Raw genomic sequence first — 18,678 nt, 5'->3', positions numbered from 1 at the left:
CAGCACTCGAAGGAACCCAGCACACATCCAGAGCCCTCATGAGGCTCATTTCAGGAGGGAGCACAATTTATGGTGGCAAAGGGGACGAGTCCTGGGCAGGGAACGGAGCAGGGGAAGGGGCTGGAGCCCCAGGAGAGGCTGAGGGAGCTGGGAAGGGGCTGAGCCTGGAGCAAAGGAGGCTCAGGGGGGACCTTGTGGCTCTGCACAGCTCCTGCCAGGAGGGGACAGCCGGGGGGGTCGGGCTGTGCTCCAGGGAACAGGGACAGGAGGAGAGGGAACAGCCTCAGGCTGGGCCAGGGCAGGCTCAGGGTGGATATTAGGGAATATTTTTTCATGAAAAGGGTCATTACGGTTAGGAACAGGCTGCACAGAGGGCAGTGGTGGAGCCCCCATCCCTGGAGGGATTTAAAAGCCACGAGGATGTGGCCCATGGGGAAGTGGGTCAGTGGTGGCTTTGGCTGTGCTGGGGGAATGGCTGGACTCGTTGGTCTTAAAGGGTTTTTCCAACTAAAGCAATTCAATGAGTCTATGATGCCCCACTTGTATCTTAGCATTTTTCTTAATTATTTTTCTTTGAGGAATTTCATTCTCCATTTGTACGGGCGTGGCAGATGACAAAGCAGAGCTGGGGATTTTCTGACTCGTGGTGGTTGCTGCAGAATGGGAGCTGGTGGAGATTCACTACATTGAGTCCAAAGTCCAAGGGACTTTGGGGCTGATTGAATCCTTCCTTTCAATCAGAGTTTTAATCTCACAATACTCCTTACTCCCTGTGTGCCTCCATAAGGTGAGGGCAGGCATGGGCTTTAGGATGTGTCACACCACCTGTTTCAAGTAGAATGACCCCAATTCATCCTTTCTCCTCCATCCTGCCCTTATTTTTGGGGAGCAGAGGTTTTGGTGTGTTTTCCTTGGTAGCCCCCCAGTGTTCTCCCCATCCCAGTATCCCAGGAGCTCCCTGCAGCAGCAGCAGCTTTGGGATGCAACCAGGAACTGTGAAGAAAGGAAGGCCCTCTCCTGGAAACATGCTTTGCTGCAAAATCCCACAAATTGTGCCACTAGTCAAGGACATTGAACTATTTTATTTATGAGATCGGGTCCTTGGTTTGCAAAAACCAAAAATAAGGCAAGGTCAGCAACCCCCATCCACATTCCGAGATCCTGGGCTTAATATCTGGAGAAACGACTCATTAGTGGTTAATTACTTCAAAATCACAGCTGGATAATTTAATTTCAGTATTCCATCCAGACCATTTGATTTCTTTTGCTCTTCCCAGGGCCATTTTCCCTGCCTTGGGATGGATGCTGGCTGCATGGACAGGGTCTGACCAAGGTGACTGGGTCCAGCATCCTTAGGAAAATTTTAAAAAATAAATAAATAAATTTGGGGTTTTTTCACATCCAGAAGCCCCTTTGCCTGTTTTTGAGGGCGCTTTCCCCGTTCTGGGGGATGCAGAGGAGGGTGAGACAGCAGCCAGATCCTGTATCCTCTGGCTCTGGTGCCATCTAGTGCCTTCCCAGGGGCTGCTTCCAGCCAGGGCTTCCTGAGAGAAAATACCAGCGGCCAAACTGCGCTAAAAATCATTGTTATTGCAAAAAGGGTGCTGCAGAGAGCCCTCACCTCCACCCACCCACCCTTCCCCAGCATCCTGTGGGGTTGGGAGCAGGCTGAGCCCAGACTGGAGCCCCAGGAATTAAAGGAATTTCTCCCTGAGGCACAGGGAATGAGAGGATGCAGGTGTAAAGATAATTTTTGGAGCGTTTTGGATAATTTTAAGGGCATTTTAGAGTTTTTCTATACCCTTGGATAAGTTGGGAATGCTGGTCCAGGGCAGGACCTTACCCTGGCCATCGAAGGATGAGGGAGTGCTGCATCACCCCTCCAAAAACTTGGCTGTAGTTTGCAATGCTGCTGCTTACTGGGAAAATAAAGCATTAAAATAAGACTTTTTTGAGCATCAGGGAGCTCAGCCTCTCACAGAAAGCTCACTCCCTGCATTGTGCCATGCCCAGATGGGACAGCTTTAATTATTGCCCTAATTCCTCCTTTTGACAAGCGGATGGAGGAAAGAGAGATTATCCAAGGAGTCAAGGATTCGTCAGCTGCAAGTGGGATGGGGTTTTTAATGGCCTGAGACTTTGTTTACACAGCTTCCCAACCACAGAAAATGCTTGGGAACTGTGGAGGTCTCCTAGGTGGGCACCAGGGGCTCATTCTCCTTCTGCTATGGGGGTTTGAACTAAACAACGTTTTCAACTTGCCAGGCCTCTTCTGAGACATGTTGTGAGGTTGTTTTTGAAATGCTCCCCCTTTTTATTAGGATTTGCTCACTGTGGTTTTGTATTCTGGTCTTGGTGTGTTACCTAGAGAAGAGAATATTCCAGGGAGAGCTCGGAGCCCCTGCCAGGGCCTCCAGGGGCTCCAGGAGAGCTGCACAGCCACTGGGGACAAGGCATGCAGGGACAGCAGCCAGGCAATGGCTTTAAATGGACAGAAGGCAGGGTTGGATGGGATACTGGGGAGGAATTGCTGGCTGGGAGGGTGGGCAGGCCCTGGCCCAGGGTGCCCAGAGCAGCTGTGGCTGTCCCTCGATCCCTGGAAGTGTCCAAGGCCAGGCTGGATGGGGCTTGGAGTAACCTGGGATAGTGGAAGGTGTCCCTGCCCATGGCAGGGAGTTGGAATGAGATGGTCTTTAAGTTCCCTTCTAACCCAAATAATTCTGTGATTCTGTGGTTGGCCTGATACTGGGGTTGACTGGCATTCAGCAATTCCAAGTTTGAAGCAGACACACAAGGATGTGGAAGAAACAAAGCAGGAAAGGTTTGGGAGTCGCTGATCACGGGCCAGCCAGGGACAAAGCAGAAGCACTGCTCAGCTGCAGATGGCATTTCATCAGAGGCACCAGTCAGGCTCCAGGAGCTGTGTTCAATTCACAGCACCTACAGCAATGGGAAAATGAATTTGACAGAGCACTCTTGTTTGTTTTCCCAGCTCTGATGTGGCTGCCCTGGATTCACCCGAAGCTGCCGATGCAGCGAGTAAGTGTAGAAAATTATCTGAAATTAAACTTCCAGACAGCTTTCCCCCTGCCCACTCCAGCTTTGCCCCGAGACTGTCTGAAAGATGCTTCCTTCCCAGTGGCTGGCACTCAATTCTAATTTTAAACTAAATTGCAAACCCAGATGACTAACCAGATCCATGAGAAAACTTCCAAGGGGCATTTGTGAATCAGCAGTCATCAGGACTCTCAGGATTGAATTTGTTTTTCAAAAACTCAAGATACAGACTGGGGGGATCCATGGGTTGGATCCTCATATGCACTTTAGCATAAGTAACAAGAGGATTTCACCTTAATTGCACCAAAGTTGTCAGTAAGTGCAGGGTTTGTGCATCCCAAGTTTGCGTTCTGCAGGCATTCTGCTCCTTGCCTGTGGAGACAGAAGGGAAACTGCATCCCTGGGGTGCTCTGGGGAGAAAGCCGCAGCAGCTGACATTCAGAGATGACAGCCCCAAAAAGGAGAGGCAAAACTGGCACAGAGTTTCAGCCAAGGCAGGCGATGCCTTCAGCAAAGAGCACCATTTGCAGATGCTCCAGGGAACAGGGGCACAAAGCCGCTTAGCACAACCCCTTCAGTCCTCACTTCAAGGCGGGCAAACCAAACTTTCAGCCACAGAATTAATCTGCATTGCAACTACTTCACTGCGGGAAACACAATACAAAAGCTAACCTGGTTCTGGATAGTTTTCATCAGTTTTTGTGTTGCCCTAGAAATAGCAATTCCCACAAAGTCAAGTGGCTCCTGCATAAGGAGGTGACAAGAGCCACAGGAGCAATTTTAAGCTTTCCATTCAGTGTATCCTGAAGTCTACAGACTCTGGGTATCTCTTGGTGATAGAGAAGAAAAGATTCAGCAGATATTTTATCTGTCCTCTTCCCACATCTGCACCAAACTCCAGAACAGGGTTCTGTTCTGCCTCTGCTGCTGATAAACACAAAATAAAATCTGAGATTGGTGCCCACCTCTGCAATGACCACCAGGCCCAGATTTTGTATTTTCAGGCTCCACAAATGCCAAGGACTCAGTAAGGCTGAAAACCACTTTACCTTCATTATACATATTGGTACTTAAAATACATGGATAAGTGGCCTTACTGACTTGCACTGAGAGTTTCTCATGTGATAAATACATATAAAACATAGCAGAGGTACTGAATTATAATAATTATTATTTTTACTCCTATTGCCATTTCCATTTTGCCTGTGAGGGGGCAGGCAGGCAGGAGGACCCCACGTTCAGCACAGTGCAGTTGTCATTTACCATCCTCCTCTTTACTTGTGGCTCCCAATTCCCCCATACAATTTTGTGGCGCTGTGGACGCAGCTGACCCTGGCAGCATCCCCCTGGCCAGAGAGGACCTGCCCTGGAGCATCAGCCTGTGAGCCAGGCAGTGCCACTGAGCAGCAGAAGGTGTCTGGGGGGATGGCACAGGGGGATGCAGTCGGAGGAATAAAGGTGGGAAGGTTGCTCAGACACCTGAAGGATTCAGGTGTGTGGGGGGATGGAGGCTGTGCTGAAATTGGATCCCTGGAGGGGATTCTGCAGGGCACAATGAGCCCCAGAACAGGGAGGGCAGAGAGCTGCTGCAGCCAGTGCAGAGGAGGCCACGGAGATGCTGCCAGGGCTGGAGCCCCTCTGCTCTGGAGCCAGCCTGGCACAGCTGGGGCTGCTCAGCTGCACAAGAGAAGGCTCCAGGGACACCTCAGAGCCCCTGCCAGGGCCTCCAGGGGCTCCAGGAGAGCTGCACAGCCACTGGGGACAAGGCATGCAGGGACAGCAGCCAGGCAATGGCTTCCCAGGGCCAGAGGGCAGGGACAGATTTTGGGCTATTGGGAATTAGGAATTGCTGGCTGGGAGGGTGGGCAGGCCCTGGCCCAGGGTGCCCAGAGCAGCTGTGGCTGTCCCTGGATCCCTGGCAGTGCCCAAGGCCAGGCTGGATGGGGCTTGGAGCAGCCTGGGACAGTGGGAGGTGTCCCTGCCCATGGCAGGGGGTGGAATTGGAAGATCTTTAAGGTCCCTTCCAACCCAAACCAAACTGTCCTGGGATTCTGTGATGGGCAGCAGCCACTTGTCACTGGTACCTGCACATCCCCTGGCACCAAGGCTAAAGGGAGAAGTGTCATTCCTGCCCTGGTCTGAGATAAAAGGAAAGTTTTGCAGCCAGGAAATCACTTCAACATTCTGGATGTGCAAAATTAAATGTGTTACAGCAAGAAACAGCGCTGAATTTCAGCAACTGTAACCCAGAATTTACAAGTTTAATTTGTAGATGTGACAAACAGTAGCATATTTGATGGAAGTGGAAGGAAAAAAAACCCAACAAATCGATACTGTTTAAATAATACACTCTATTTTATTTTGTCTTAAAATAGTTTAACCTTTATGCTACAGACTTGTTTCAAAAAACAGAAGGTCTCATCTTGCACCAAAAATATATATATTTATATATATATTTATATAACACTCTGTTTTATTATTATTTCTCTCCAACTCCATTATATAATCAGGTACAAGTAAAATCCCTGAGGCAGAACAAAGCTTTATTGACTGGAAGCAGACACAAACCTGTCCTATTATAATTAGGGAGAGTTTTGAATTGGTTTCAAGGGACTGTCAGAAATAGGCTTCAGAAAGGATGCATGAAATATCTTGTCTTTTGTAGATCCTCCAAAGCTATGTGCTCTTAGAGCACACAAGAACATGTTCCACTTCAGAAGAGCAGAAAACCACGAAACATATGAAGCTGCTTTGCCAAGGAGGAACCCCACTGTAGATAAAGATAAAGCATTTCTCAAAAAAGAAGGGGGTGTATGGGGAAACCCCCAAAAATTAAAAAAAAAAAAAATAAAAAAAAAAAAAAAGAAAAAAAAACCAAAACCAAACTATTTTCTACCTATATCCAGTGATTGCTTTTTTCAGATCACTAGCCTTGAAATTTGTTAAGAGAAAATACATAGTGTTTTAAATAAAAGAAAACCTGCATCGGACTACCATACATGAGCTGATTAAACGAACACAGTGCACAGCTGGAGGAAGTTTGGTGAGGAGGCAGTTGTTTTTTATGTACACGTGGAAGTCACATCATATACAAACTGAAAAACAAGGAGAGATAGTTTGCATTTTTTCACGGAAGGGCTGCAGACAGGGTCCCTGCAGCTTTCTTCACAACCACTCTTCAGGAGACTCTGTGAAACGGGAAGAAGCAGCCACAGGAGGTGGCTGTTCCAAAGTTACCTTTACAGCAGGAGTGTGAGCCCACAGCTGATGGAAAGACGAGGAGAAAGGATGGGCAGAGCAGCACGGGGCCTCTTCCTGCTGCGGGGCCAACAGGATCCATCCATGCTCCCCTCCCTCCCTCCCACAGAAAGGAATTGGTCACTAAAAACACCACAGGTATTTCTCTGGCCATGCAAGACACTAATGTTCAATGTTTTAGAAAGCTGGAAATGGGAATATCAATCCTTACCTAGCTGCTCTGTAAAGTGCAGCCTGAGCTGTTCTGCTTGTGGAAGAAACAGATGTTTGTTACTAGATATCCCCTGCTGGGCTGTTTTGCCCTTATGTGACAACACAGGTAACTCCATTTTAATTTTTTATTTTGCCCACAGATAAAATTAAGGGAAGCCAAATAAATTTTGAAAACCAGCTGACACGAAAGGAAAGCAGAACTTCCCATGTCCTCACCACCCTTGTTCAGCTTTAAATAGTGAAAAATCTGAGGGCAGACCTGTACAAAATTCCCAATGGAAAGTTCTGGAATATGAAGGAATGTTTCAATTGCACAGTAGACATTTAAAGTGAATAATATCATCTTGTTAAAGTTTAATCTTTGGTTTTTGCCTTGGGAAAGGCTCAAAATGACAGATGAGGGGCAGGAATTTCCATATACACGACAGAAACTGCAGCCCGCTAAAGTGAGTCGTTCCACTGATTTTAGTAAATATTCTGGTAGAAAGTGTTTCCTGAATCTTGGCATTTCCAAAACTAGCATGAGAGGCATGATTGAAAGCCAGTGAAATGGTGTAGATTACTAATTAAAAAAAAAGAAAAAAAAAAAGTTGAAAACCACAACCTTAGTTTCTGACCCTGATCCTGCAACATCTTTCAGGACAGAGTTTTAAGCACTTGAGTGGCCCCACAAATTCCAGGAACAGGTCCCAGCTGACCACCCCTTCGCCAGGCTGGAGCTTTGGAATTTGCTTGGGATTTGTTTTTTGTTTTCTGAGATGGTGAATGACGCAAACAAGCAGCAGTAGAGATGGGGACTGTGAGTAAAACATTTAATTCCTCTTCTTCATCTACTCCAGGCAAAACTCAGGTAGAGGTAATAATAATAATAAGCTATAATTATAAAGGAGAGGGATGCTGGGCCTTTTTATTACTTTTTCCTGTGCTTTTGCAATGTTCAGCTGTTCCTAAGTCACTACTATTACTATTTTAGCCATTCCAAGCTGTGGGAATTGACCAGTGAAACACAGTAGTCAAGTGGACAGAAGACTCAGCACTGAAGAGTATAAACTATAAATTACATTGAAAATATAAAATGTTTTAATTAAAAGCTGTTCAGTGCATTTTTCATGGGCCATTTGCATTAAAGACAATCCCTCCTGCTGGTAACATAACCAAAATCAGTTTGGGTAAAAATACTCCTGGCCCAAATTTTGGAAGTGTTGAATACCCCCCAGTTCCACTGAAATCAGTGAGGACACAGCATTTCTCAAAATCACTGATGCTCACACAGCAACACACTAACTTCTACTAACAAACTCAAGATACTGATAAATTAAAAAAGTCCTGGAGTTGGGAGGTGGGGAGCGTGGGAGGACGTAAGTTTGCACGCAGTTATTTCGTTAGGTATACACGCACTCGTTAGTAACTGCAGATGTGTTTTAAATTTGGTGCTGTTAATTCTGGGCAGGAATCCTCCTCGGAGAAGGCAAAACCCTTTGAAGTGATACTGAAATCAGACTACATTCCTGTGTGGAGGTGGAGAAACGCCGTGGGTTTGGGTTTCTTGGTGCCAAGGACGGGGCTTCTGGAGGTGATGGTTTCACCACTCTGTGCCAGGGAGGGCGGGAGGGCAGGGGGCAGAGCACAGTGACACGGCCTTACAGGAGGTATTTGCGCCTGGTGTCCTCGTCCAGAGTCAGATCCACCACTTCTGGGGGCGAGGACCAGTTCTGCTGGGGAGCCACTGCTGTCCATGGCTGCGCGGGCTGGGCGCTCCCGAAGGGCGAGCCGCGCTTCCAGGAGGCCACGCTCTGGATCACCCCTCCCCTGGGATGCACACACCTGCAGCGAGGAGAGGGACACACACAGCGTCAGGGACACTGCTCAGCTCACACACCACACACCCCCCTCCGGTGTTCCATCGTTAGCTGGTTAGCACTTCCCTCTCCAAACTGGATTCTCCACTTGAAGAGTCTGTGGCATCTCGAACGCCCAGTGAACAAAGCTAAATTTAAATTTGGGGATCAAATTATTCCAAAGGAATGCTAGTGAGTGTAATGTGATCCTTCTTAAAAAATATGTGCATGGATCCCAAGGATCTTGAGGAAGCCTGCTCCACCATGTGTAATCCCATGCACAGTTTCCTGATGCAGCGTTACCCATTGGACTTTCTAAGAAGAGAAAAATCTGCAGTGAGGCTGCCTAAGAGAAAATGAAAAGCTATACTGCAATATTAAGTCAAAGCCATATTAAAACAAGGAGGTAATGATACTTTCATTACAATAATTGCAAAAGAGATCTTGCTAATTATGTTATTACAGTCGTTATGCCTGACTTTTTTTTTCTTTTGGTCTTTTTAACTGAAAATTACAAACACTCTGGGAAATGCTCACTGACAACAGTTCAGCCCCACTTCAGCAAAACATTTAAGCTTTAAGTGACTGCAGCCAATGAGATGAAAAGGTATATTTGAAGATAAGGCTCCGGTGCCCTGCTGAAGCACAATACACAGGTACCTTTCACACAGCATTTTTATCTATTGTATCCATAGTAGATACGTGACAAATGAAGCTCAGGTTAAGAGCAATTAGAAAAAATAAATGCAAAATGAAAGGCAGAATGATTTTGTGTATGATGAAGTGATGACAGGAATTTATTAGAGGCTTTAGGATGATCACTCAATTTCCAGCTGTAAATCCTGCACAGGCACTAATAAAACCTGATACCTAGTGCTCCAAAAATTGTTTTGCTCTTGTAAGCACTGGTAGTGGCTGCAGCTCCTCCTGGCTGCATGGATAAACACGAGGTGCTCTGTCTGCTGGGGTAACCTTTTCCCATTTCTTTGTGAAGGCACGTGTATTCCAGGAACTCCAATTTCCTGCACTGATCAAATATCCCTGACATTTACGTTTTATTTATTCCAATTTAAGTCTGTGCTATTTATTTTCTCCAAAACTTAGGTTGTGCTCAGCTCTCTTGGTTCTGGTTGGAGTTTCGTGAAATAGAATGAAAAATCTCATTCTCTGAGTTGCAACTTCTCTGAATACAAATGTCTCACTGCCTTCTCAGATACGCTGCTTAGGTTTAGATGTGATGTTCAGAATGGCTCTTTTATTACTTCTTCTGTCATAAAAACACATACTTAAAGTATATATCTACAAGGAATTAGCAAAAATACTCTGGAAGTCTAAAAAAATGTATGAGATTTCTTTCTTTTAAAGCTTTCTTTTAAAGAGAAGTATTTTTAAGCTTAACTGGCAAGAAAAGCTTGTAGGAGAGCAAATTAAATATGATGTTTGGTCTCAGGGACTGTGATGCACCATTCTGAGAACAGTCCTCAAGTGTTCAGGCAGAGCTAAGACTAACTTTTCTTCCTGAAGATTATAAAAACATAAAGCCATAAACTATCTCACAAAAAAAAAGATACCTCTGAAAAATAAAATGTTTATCCTCAAACTAGTCACACAAGCAGCCAACAGCAAACCATTGAGTCAAACATGAGCTAGAACATGCTTCCAATCTACAGCTAAGGGAAGATACCAAGTAAAGGCAATAAAAAACCCAAAAAACCTCCTAGGAGAAACTGGAGGAAAACTGGTTTATATGCATGCATGATTTAAAAAAATTCTACCGGTGAAAAATTTAACAAACTGAAAAATATGAATCAGTGTCCTAAGCAGATGCCAAGGAATATCCCAATGAGAAACAGCACCAATTCACTCAGAATCTGAAGAACCACAAACAATGGACAAACTCCAGGGAATCACAACTCACACCAGACATGGAAGAGGGAGCATGATAAAAACCAGGATCCCAACACCACACTAACTAAGCATGCAGAAATTACTGATCAAAAACCTAACTCTTGTCCAAACGACAACCCTGCCAGAAGCCCATCAATACTTCATAACTGCAAGCCTAGACCTGCAAGAGAAATAAAACTCTAAATAGGATTCAAACAACTGAAATGTGTGAGTGAGTATTCCAGGGAGGCAGTAAACACAGGTCTGCAGGAGACGGGTACAGGAACAAAGGAAAGCACAGGAGAGTGCTTTTAGGTTGATTTGTTGAAATCATTTTAGTTTTTATCTACTAAAACTCATTTTAAACAGCAACTCTGCATTTAGCTCATGTTTCCATTTCCACAGAGAGTGAGTCTTATCAAGGCAGCAGCATGGAAAGCTTTCAAAGAGGGGACAGAAGCACAAGGGTCCTGCGTGCAGTGCTGCACAGATTTACAGCAGCCAGTGCTGGAGGGTGAATCCACACCCCTCACCATCAGCACAAACACCCTCCCAGCCTGCGTTCTGCTGCATAAACAGCCAGGAGAGCTGCTTCCTAAGGAATTACCATCCTCCAAAAGAGTTGGCCATGCAAGGACCTTCTCACTGTTCCAAAAGCTAAGATTAAATCCCCTTTCTGGACCTGAAAATTTCCTTTTGTCACATCCAACAGCACTGGGCTGTGCCCACATTATCCATGAAGTTTCCTGCCTGGGAAATTGGGTCCTGAACTCTTTCTTTCTTCTTTCCTCAAGAAATATGCAGTGAAGGGACAAGGAATTCTCTTCCATCTTCCTCACACCCTCTTCTGCCTGCAAGCACCCACTAGGCAGCACAAAATTTTGGAAGCAGCTTGTCTGTGTACTGTTTTAACTTGGTTTTATTCCACCAAATTCACACTCCACACTATTAGAAAATGTCAGTTTTGTTCAACTGCTTCATAATATTTTAAGCCAAGGAAAGACCACAGCCTAAAAATTAAGAGTAACATTAAAAAAATTCTACCAAGAAGAACAGCTGCACAGGTTTCTGACTGAGAGAGAAACTTCGGGCACTCTTACCCTCATCTACTTTGACCTCTCTTGAATCTTGAAATAAACCCAAGATTCAAAATTATCTGATTTTTAACCTAAAGGGGATATCTTATGACACTAGCCATTGAAAAAATGATAGTATTTTTACCCCTAATGACTAATTAAGTGGAAACTGTTAAAAAACTTAATATTTTGAAAGGAAATAAGAACCCACATAAAGATTTTCACTTAGTTATTTGTATATTTATGAATTCCCTTACAATCTGAATTTCTGATGTATGTACACTTAGTATCTCAATATTTGGTATTTTTGTACCACACATCTTTTAGCCAGTTAATGTTTGATATTGAAACACAACTTTAATCTGAATAACTATCAAGTTGGTCACTTTCTAAAGAAAAACACATTCCAAAATCACCATGACCAGCAAAACAGAAAAAGAAAAGTGCAACATTTGCTGCCTTTTGGGCATCACTCTTGAATGGGTAACTAGAGAAGTGAAGGTCAGTAATTCTTTCTTTATTGATTTTGGTAGCCCAGACATTCTGATAAAATTAAATTAATATTAGAGCGAGAAACAATAATTCATACCTGGCATGTTCCTGAACTCCAACAATCTCTACTTCGCTATCAGAAGAGGCAATGTTAATTTCTTCATTGGCCTGGGCATTGCCACAAGAGGTTTTGTCACCTGCAAGGAAGCCTGGATCCAAACGACCTAGAGGTGGGAAAAAAGGGAATACACACAGTGTTTAACAGCTTACATGACCCAGAAATCAGCTGGAAAAGGAGCTTGCCAACCTAACAAAAAGCCAAAGTTTTTAGACCAAGTTTTTCAACTCACAATTCATCACCTGATACAGGAAAATCACTGGATTTAGCCAATGTCAGCAGCTTTTGTGATGGTGCTGGCACACAGAAGTGAAAAAAGCCTGACTGTTGCACCAAGAACAACCAGAATTTCCAGCTGAAATCTTATGGCAGTCAGACAGACCCTTATGATAAGAATCAGACTGTCCCTAAACCTCCTTGACATCAAGAAACAAAACAATCTAAGCAAACACAATGATACTACAGCAAAAAAAAAAAAAAAAAGCCAATAGGCTGGACAGAAACATTCAGGCATCAAGGAAAATTGATTTAATTTCTTCAAGCAAAAAACTAGGGGAAACTCGTCAGCAAAAAAACACAGCAAACCCATCCATTTCTGGCAGTGCTGCTTCACACATCTGCTCTAACATTGAGAAGTGGTTTATTTAAGCCCCATATGCAGCAGGGCTGTTTTTCCATTACAGTTCCTCAATGACATCCAGTTTGTCAGTCAGTCAAACGACAAGCCCTCTCTAAATACAGCAAGTGTGGCACATTTTTGCCTTTTCTGCCAAGTGCTGCTAAGAAGGTTCTTCACCCCAATTAGAGAATGTGTTGAGTCATACAGGATAATACTTACATGGGAAACACAAAGCAGCAGAAATTATTATTTCTCCCACAGAAAATAGATTCCTTGAAAAATCAGTTAATTAAAAGATATAACTTCTACTCTTTTTTTTTTCCTCAGGAAAAAGAGAAAATTATTAATTCCACTGTCTCTCTTTATCATTAGCCTGAGGGATGCTGGGCAGCCTTGAAGTAGCTCGTACTGCCTGCTTCTGAAAAACCACTTGGTCAGCTGTACTGCACAGGGCAGAGTCATTTGTTTAGCAGGAAATTTGAGAGTAGGTGAATATTTTATGTGTGTCTAGTTTTGAGTGGACACCTCCTCAAAGATGAGAGGAGGAGGAGAAGCAATAATGATCCACAGGATTTCAAAGGCGTGTGAACAAGCAGAACTGATTATACCCCCAGGGACATTAAAAGGAAACAGAAGAAATTAAATTGAAACAAGTGCCAGGGAAACTTTCTAATGACTGCTTTAAGCACGTGGGAAAGATGCAAGCAAATGGAATCAAAGAATGGTTTGAGCTGAAAGGGGCCTTAAAGCTCATCCAGTGCCACTCCCTGCCATGGGCAGGGACACCTCCCACTGTCCCAGGTTGCTCCAAGCCCCATCCAGCCTGGCCTTGGGCACTCACAGGGATCCAGGGACAGCCACAGCTGCTCTGGGCACCCTGGGCCAGGGCCTGCCCACCCTCCCAGCCAGCAATTCCTAATTCCCAATAGCCCAAAATCTGTCCCTGCCCTCTGGCCCTGGGAAGCCATTGCCTGGCTGCTGTCCCTGCATGCCTTGTCCCCAGTGGCTCTGCAGCTCTTGTGCAGGAGCAGAGACCATGCTCTGTGTGCCATTTTTGGAAAGCCAAGACCCTTGGTCACTGGATCAGGGTTAGCAAGGGAAGGGAACACATGTGCTGCCATGTACCTGAAAGAGGAATTTCCACCTCACAAGACAAAAAAATATTGGTCAGCTGAACTTAAAACAAATTAATAGCCCAGACAGTCTCTTCCCAGTATTGGAGTTGAGCTGAGCATTTATTGGCAAACATCACTGACTGCCAGAAAGCCCAAAACTGGGTCATGGGTATTTCTTAAAGTGGCTGGGCAGACTGTGAAACATGAAATTAAAGTGCTCAGAGGCTTTAATTCACTTGCCAGGGGGCTTCACATTGCCAGAGGGCAGGGATGGATTGGACATTGGGGAGAAATTCTTCCCCATGAGGGTGGGCAGGCCCTGGTCCAGGGTGCCCAGAGCAGCTGTGGCTGCCCCTGGATCCCTGGGAGTGCCCAAGGCCAGGCTGGATGGACCTTGGAGCAACCTGGGATAGTGGAAGGTGTCCCTGCCCATGGCAGGGGTGGGAATGGGATGGCCATAATATCATATCATATCATCATATCATATCATATCATATCATATCATATCATATCATAATATAATAAAATACCTATTCATATAATATCTATTGTTTTACTGCCTAACCACCCTTCATCATCTTGTCAGGGTAATGTCTGGCAAAGGAGCAAAGCAGACCAGCTCCTGCATAGCCCCAAAAAGTATCCCCAGAGGTATAAACTGGAGTCCTAAAAGAGCTTCCACATATTATCACAGCTTTAAGTTCAGACAACAAAAAGACAATTAGCAGTAGCAAAACCATGATTAGCAGAGTAAATACTGCAAGAGCAGCTGAGTGTTAATCATGATTATAGCACAGACAGACAGATTTACAGCCTCTGGCCATACAAATTTCATGCACACGCTGTTAATTTCTCTGCACAAACATTAGGATGACGCCCAAAGTGATGTTTTGTTTGCCCTACACCATCAGGGCTTGCAAAAGAGCCCCAAATATTTGCCCATGCACAAAGATGTGCTAGTGTAATAAGATTTTTCACTTTGATAGAGCTGCTGATGTTGCTGTTTTCCCATGGGAACACATTCTTTTAAGTCTGCTAAACAAGATGCTGGTTGAAGATTACACTTGTGAACCAGATGCAAGATTTGAAAATCCTGCTTTCCCAATGTGCAACCCTAGACCTGGCAGGAAAAGGCCAGCACTGGCAAAGGTGCAGTCAGACGTGTGCTGAGGCTGCAGGGTAAGGTGTATGCAGAGCAAACAGAGATTCATCCTTTCAGCTGCTGACATAGCCATAGAACCAGGACCAAATCCATATCAACATTCCCAGGGATGAAGAAGTCTCTTGATGTTTCCATTTTTCTTCTACCTGCAAGTCCCCTTGGATATATGTGGAGGAAGGAAAAAAAATTCCTACCTTTACTGCAGCATTTTAAGAGAAAAGTGGAAGAAAGTTTGGTAAGAAACATTACCTTTTATTTCCTTACATTCATTTGGTGTACTTATCCATTAGTGCTATGTAATACAGGTGATTTCAGCTGTTCTAATTGTTTAATAAATCCCTTAATAAAGAACTGGGATTTCTAGGGGTCAAATAGCTATCAGTCAGCTGCTGTCCTGCAAAAAACAGCAGTGAACTTGGAAAACAAAGGCAAGCTTCAAAAAGGCTGGAACAACATCCAGCCAGGGACCACAGAGAAAATAACGCACAGAGATTCTCATACTCAAATTGTGCACTTGTAGACTGTATAGTAATGGAGCATCTCTTCACCAAGCACACCCTAATTGTGTTTCTTCAAGCCTTAGAGACAGTGTAAAGCAGCTCAGAGGCTCCACAACACTCCCCACGTGGGTCCCCTGTGGCAGGAGACCTAAGGGAAACAGGACAAAACACAAACCTGTTGTGCTCCACCAGGCAAGACTTATGTGTCTAATGCAGCCTGAAATCCTAACATGGGAGTTAAGAAAAGGAGTGGAAAGGAAGTAAAAAATTGGCATAAAAAGCTGTGGGACGAAGCTGATAGAAAATGATCCCTGCTAACATTCAAAACGCTGTCCAGTTTTCTAAGGGGTACTGGAAATGCAGGCGGAATATGGGAAGAATTAATGATTGTATTTTAGAGATACAAAGAGACAAACAAACAAACAAAGAAAAAATTTAAAAACCCCCATACACAGGCAATCCCAATCCTAAAAATGAGATTAGGACCAGTTGACTAGGTGGGGACATGCATTGTCATAATCAATCATTCAGTAACAAGATTAGGTCACTTTAATTTTAAAAAACCCCACCAACAAAATCCCAGATCTAAGCTCCCCGTAGTAATAAAAAGGAAAAGAAGAAGAAGAAAAGTAGTTAAGAAAATTAATGTCAAAAATATATTGCAGGAATATTTGTCAATTTTTATAATTTGTATTTTGGAGTAAATGTCAGACCTTTTTAATAAGCACCTGTCCTGCTCTCTCACAAAACCCACATAGGGAGCTTTTACAGCTGTATAAACTATAAAAACACTGAAAGCAAGAAAGGGAGACCCACCAACTGCAACGCAGGCACAAATGTCAGAGAATTTAAACAAACCTGTATCAGCACTCATTTCATTCAGCAGCCCTCTGGTTCTCCAGGCAGATCCTGAGTCTTGATTTCCTAAAGAATTATTGTGCTCTTGAACTACAGCAGCCGCCAACAGATTGTCCACATTTACCACTTCTGGGTCTGAGTTTGTGTCTGATATATCATAGTGAGCCACCACAGGGGGTCCATCTGCAGGGGAGAAAAGCAACATGGGTTGGAAACCAGCACAGACTGAAAGACACCTCAAAAGGTACAAATAATTTGTTTAAGGATTAATGCAACATCCTACATGAAGCTCTTGAAGTTACATAGTGGTAAATTGTATGAATTATTAAATTTCAGTTAATGAACATAGCCTGAGATTACAGAGACATTTTGACCTTCGCATACACAGAAAACACAAGTGTCAGAAACACACGTTTATCAGAGTATCAGTTATTTGTGTACTGTCTTTTACATTAACACATAAACATCTCCATATCTGACAATGTTACATTTACAATCTTTAAAGGATAAAACCTCCAGTTAAAAAAAAAAATCAATCACAGGACATTAAATTGGGCAGACAAGATATTTATCTTGAGAATTTTACAGAAGTCAAGCGACAGCTTACATTATTATAGGGTTAACTGAATAAAACTAACTTTTTCATAAAACTGATCCAGTGACAATGAATTTAACATTAGGCAACTTTCTTTTCATAATATTCACCTGTCAAGAGCAGGGGAATTTTTCAAAAGTGCAATGTTTTTTGGTGGTGTTTGTTGGGGTTTTTTATAAGATCAAGAATAACAAGAAGCAAAATTATATTGTACAGTGATAAATATGCTTTTCATTCAGCATGATTGTCATATGAATTTTTGGCCACCATAATGAAGGAGAAAGAGGGAGATAAAACTGCTTACATGATTCTGAAATCTGCCCTTGAGGAGTAACAAAAAACTATTTTTGATCTGTTTTGTTAGGACCAACTAAATTCTTTGTGATGAATGAAAATAACTTTTAACTGGAAAGCATGCTAGAAACATAGGAGGCTCAGGAAAAAAACAGGCAAATTCAAGACAAAGATTGATGTGGAAGCAGAGAAAATGGGTAAATAATGCAATTCTGAGAGGATGTGAGTGTTTTAGCTCAAATGCCGTGCCCCATCTGCAGCTCACTGACCCAGCATGGATGAAAGTGGTTGGAGCTCCCCCTCCCCAAATAAGAGGATCAAAACTTTATTTGGACCAAGGCTTCATCCACAAATGAGCAGGAGACACAAACACAGGCTGGACCAAAGATCAGCATCTTTGCAATTCTTTAACTCCAAGGAGGTTCTTGGAGCTCTGCAGCTGAGCATCTGCAGGACCTTTTGTTATGGGTGTGATACATAGAGGGTACAACTTCTATGGGATAATATAAAATAATCATAAACTCAGAATGTGTTCAGGAAGACAGGACTTTCAGAGTTACAAAATGACTAATGAAATATTTTGAAGTGATAAAGAATAAAATGAAAAGTTTTAGGAAAAACTGGTTTCTTTTCAGAGTTTTGTGTGGCTGTTGAAGACAGAAAGAACATGATGAACTAAAAGTTTCAAATTTACTTCTCTGAAAAGCTGTTCTTCTGAAGTTTTTAGAGCGGATTTTGGTTTTAGGGTTTTTTTTGGAGGGGGTGTTTTTTAGAAACTTGGCGCCTGAAATAAAATTCAACTGACTATTTTCAGGAACCCCTACTTTGTGATTAGCAACACAGTTCATCAGAGAGTGACATTTTGCTTAAGTCGTAATAAAGATCAGTTTTGCAACAAGGTATGAAGAAATTAGAAAACTATTTCGGCTCAGACCTGCCTCCAAAACAACAATTCCATGAAACAATGTTACATTACAAACTTAAAACAGACCCAACAAAAAATGAGTAGTTAAATGCCAATGTATTAAAGACCAAACTGTTCGCAACATGAAACGCTGATGATTATGACTGGAACAGAATTCCTGATAATTAACTGGAAGGCAATCTTTGTCTTTTTAAAAGGCAATTACAAAATAATGGAATATCGAGTTCAGAATTAAGCTGGCTGATGTTCAGTTAATTATTTGTGACAGCTGATGATTAAATTACATGCAGAAGTTAGGGCTGGACTGAATCATGGGAGGCATGTTTTCCTTCAGTCTTATCATCAGAGTTCAGCGTGAACATATATAATGTGAGCTGTAAAAATAAACAGTCAAGTGCAGAAGATACGAGGGTCAAGTACAATATTGACTATTTGACCATTTTTTCAACGGGTTATCTAAGATTTCAGGAGCTTGGGACTGTTCCTTCAGGCCTTTGTTTCTCTCACTTCTGACTCAGACCTCCAAAAGCAGAAGCGAAATTTGATTTTTAGATCGACGTGTCCACACGAGTAAAATTGTATTTGGACAAAAGGCACCAATAGTCTCAAGTCAAAATTGTACCACTCCTACATGTATAATCATGCAAAAATGTATAATAAATGTATATACA

At 43.3% G+C, this 18,678-nt stretch overlaps 1 protein-coding gene across 1 annotated transcript in view; it reads right to left on the bottom strand.

Moving 5' to 3' along the window:
- Window positions 1-7,325: 7,325 nt before the first annotated feature.
- Window positions 7,326-18,678, bottom strand: part of CUNH18orf25 (chromosome unknown C18orf25 homolog) — a 28,030-nt gene continuing 16,677 nt past the window's right edge. Inside the window, 3 exon segments of the mRNA XM_005431732.3 lie at window positions 7,326-8,352; window positions 11,919-12,045; window positions 16,194-16,376. Coding sequence (XP_005431789.1) covers window positions 8,169-8,352; window positions 11,919-12,045; window positions 16,194-16,376 — 494 coding nt within the window. The 3' untranslated portion in view covers window positions 7,326-8,168.

The sequence above is a fragment of the Geospiza fortis genome, unplaced genomic scaffold (assembly GCF_000277835.1).
Source record: "Geospiza fortis unplaced genomic scaffold, GeoFor_1.0 scaffold488, whole genome shotgun sequence".
Taxonomy (NCBI): Eukaryota; Metazoa; Chordata; class Aves; order Passeriformes; family Thraupidae; genus Geospiza; species Geospiza fortis.
This window is presented reverse-complemented; position numbering and strand designations above follow the sequence as displayed.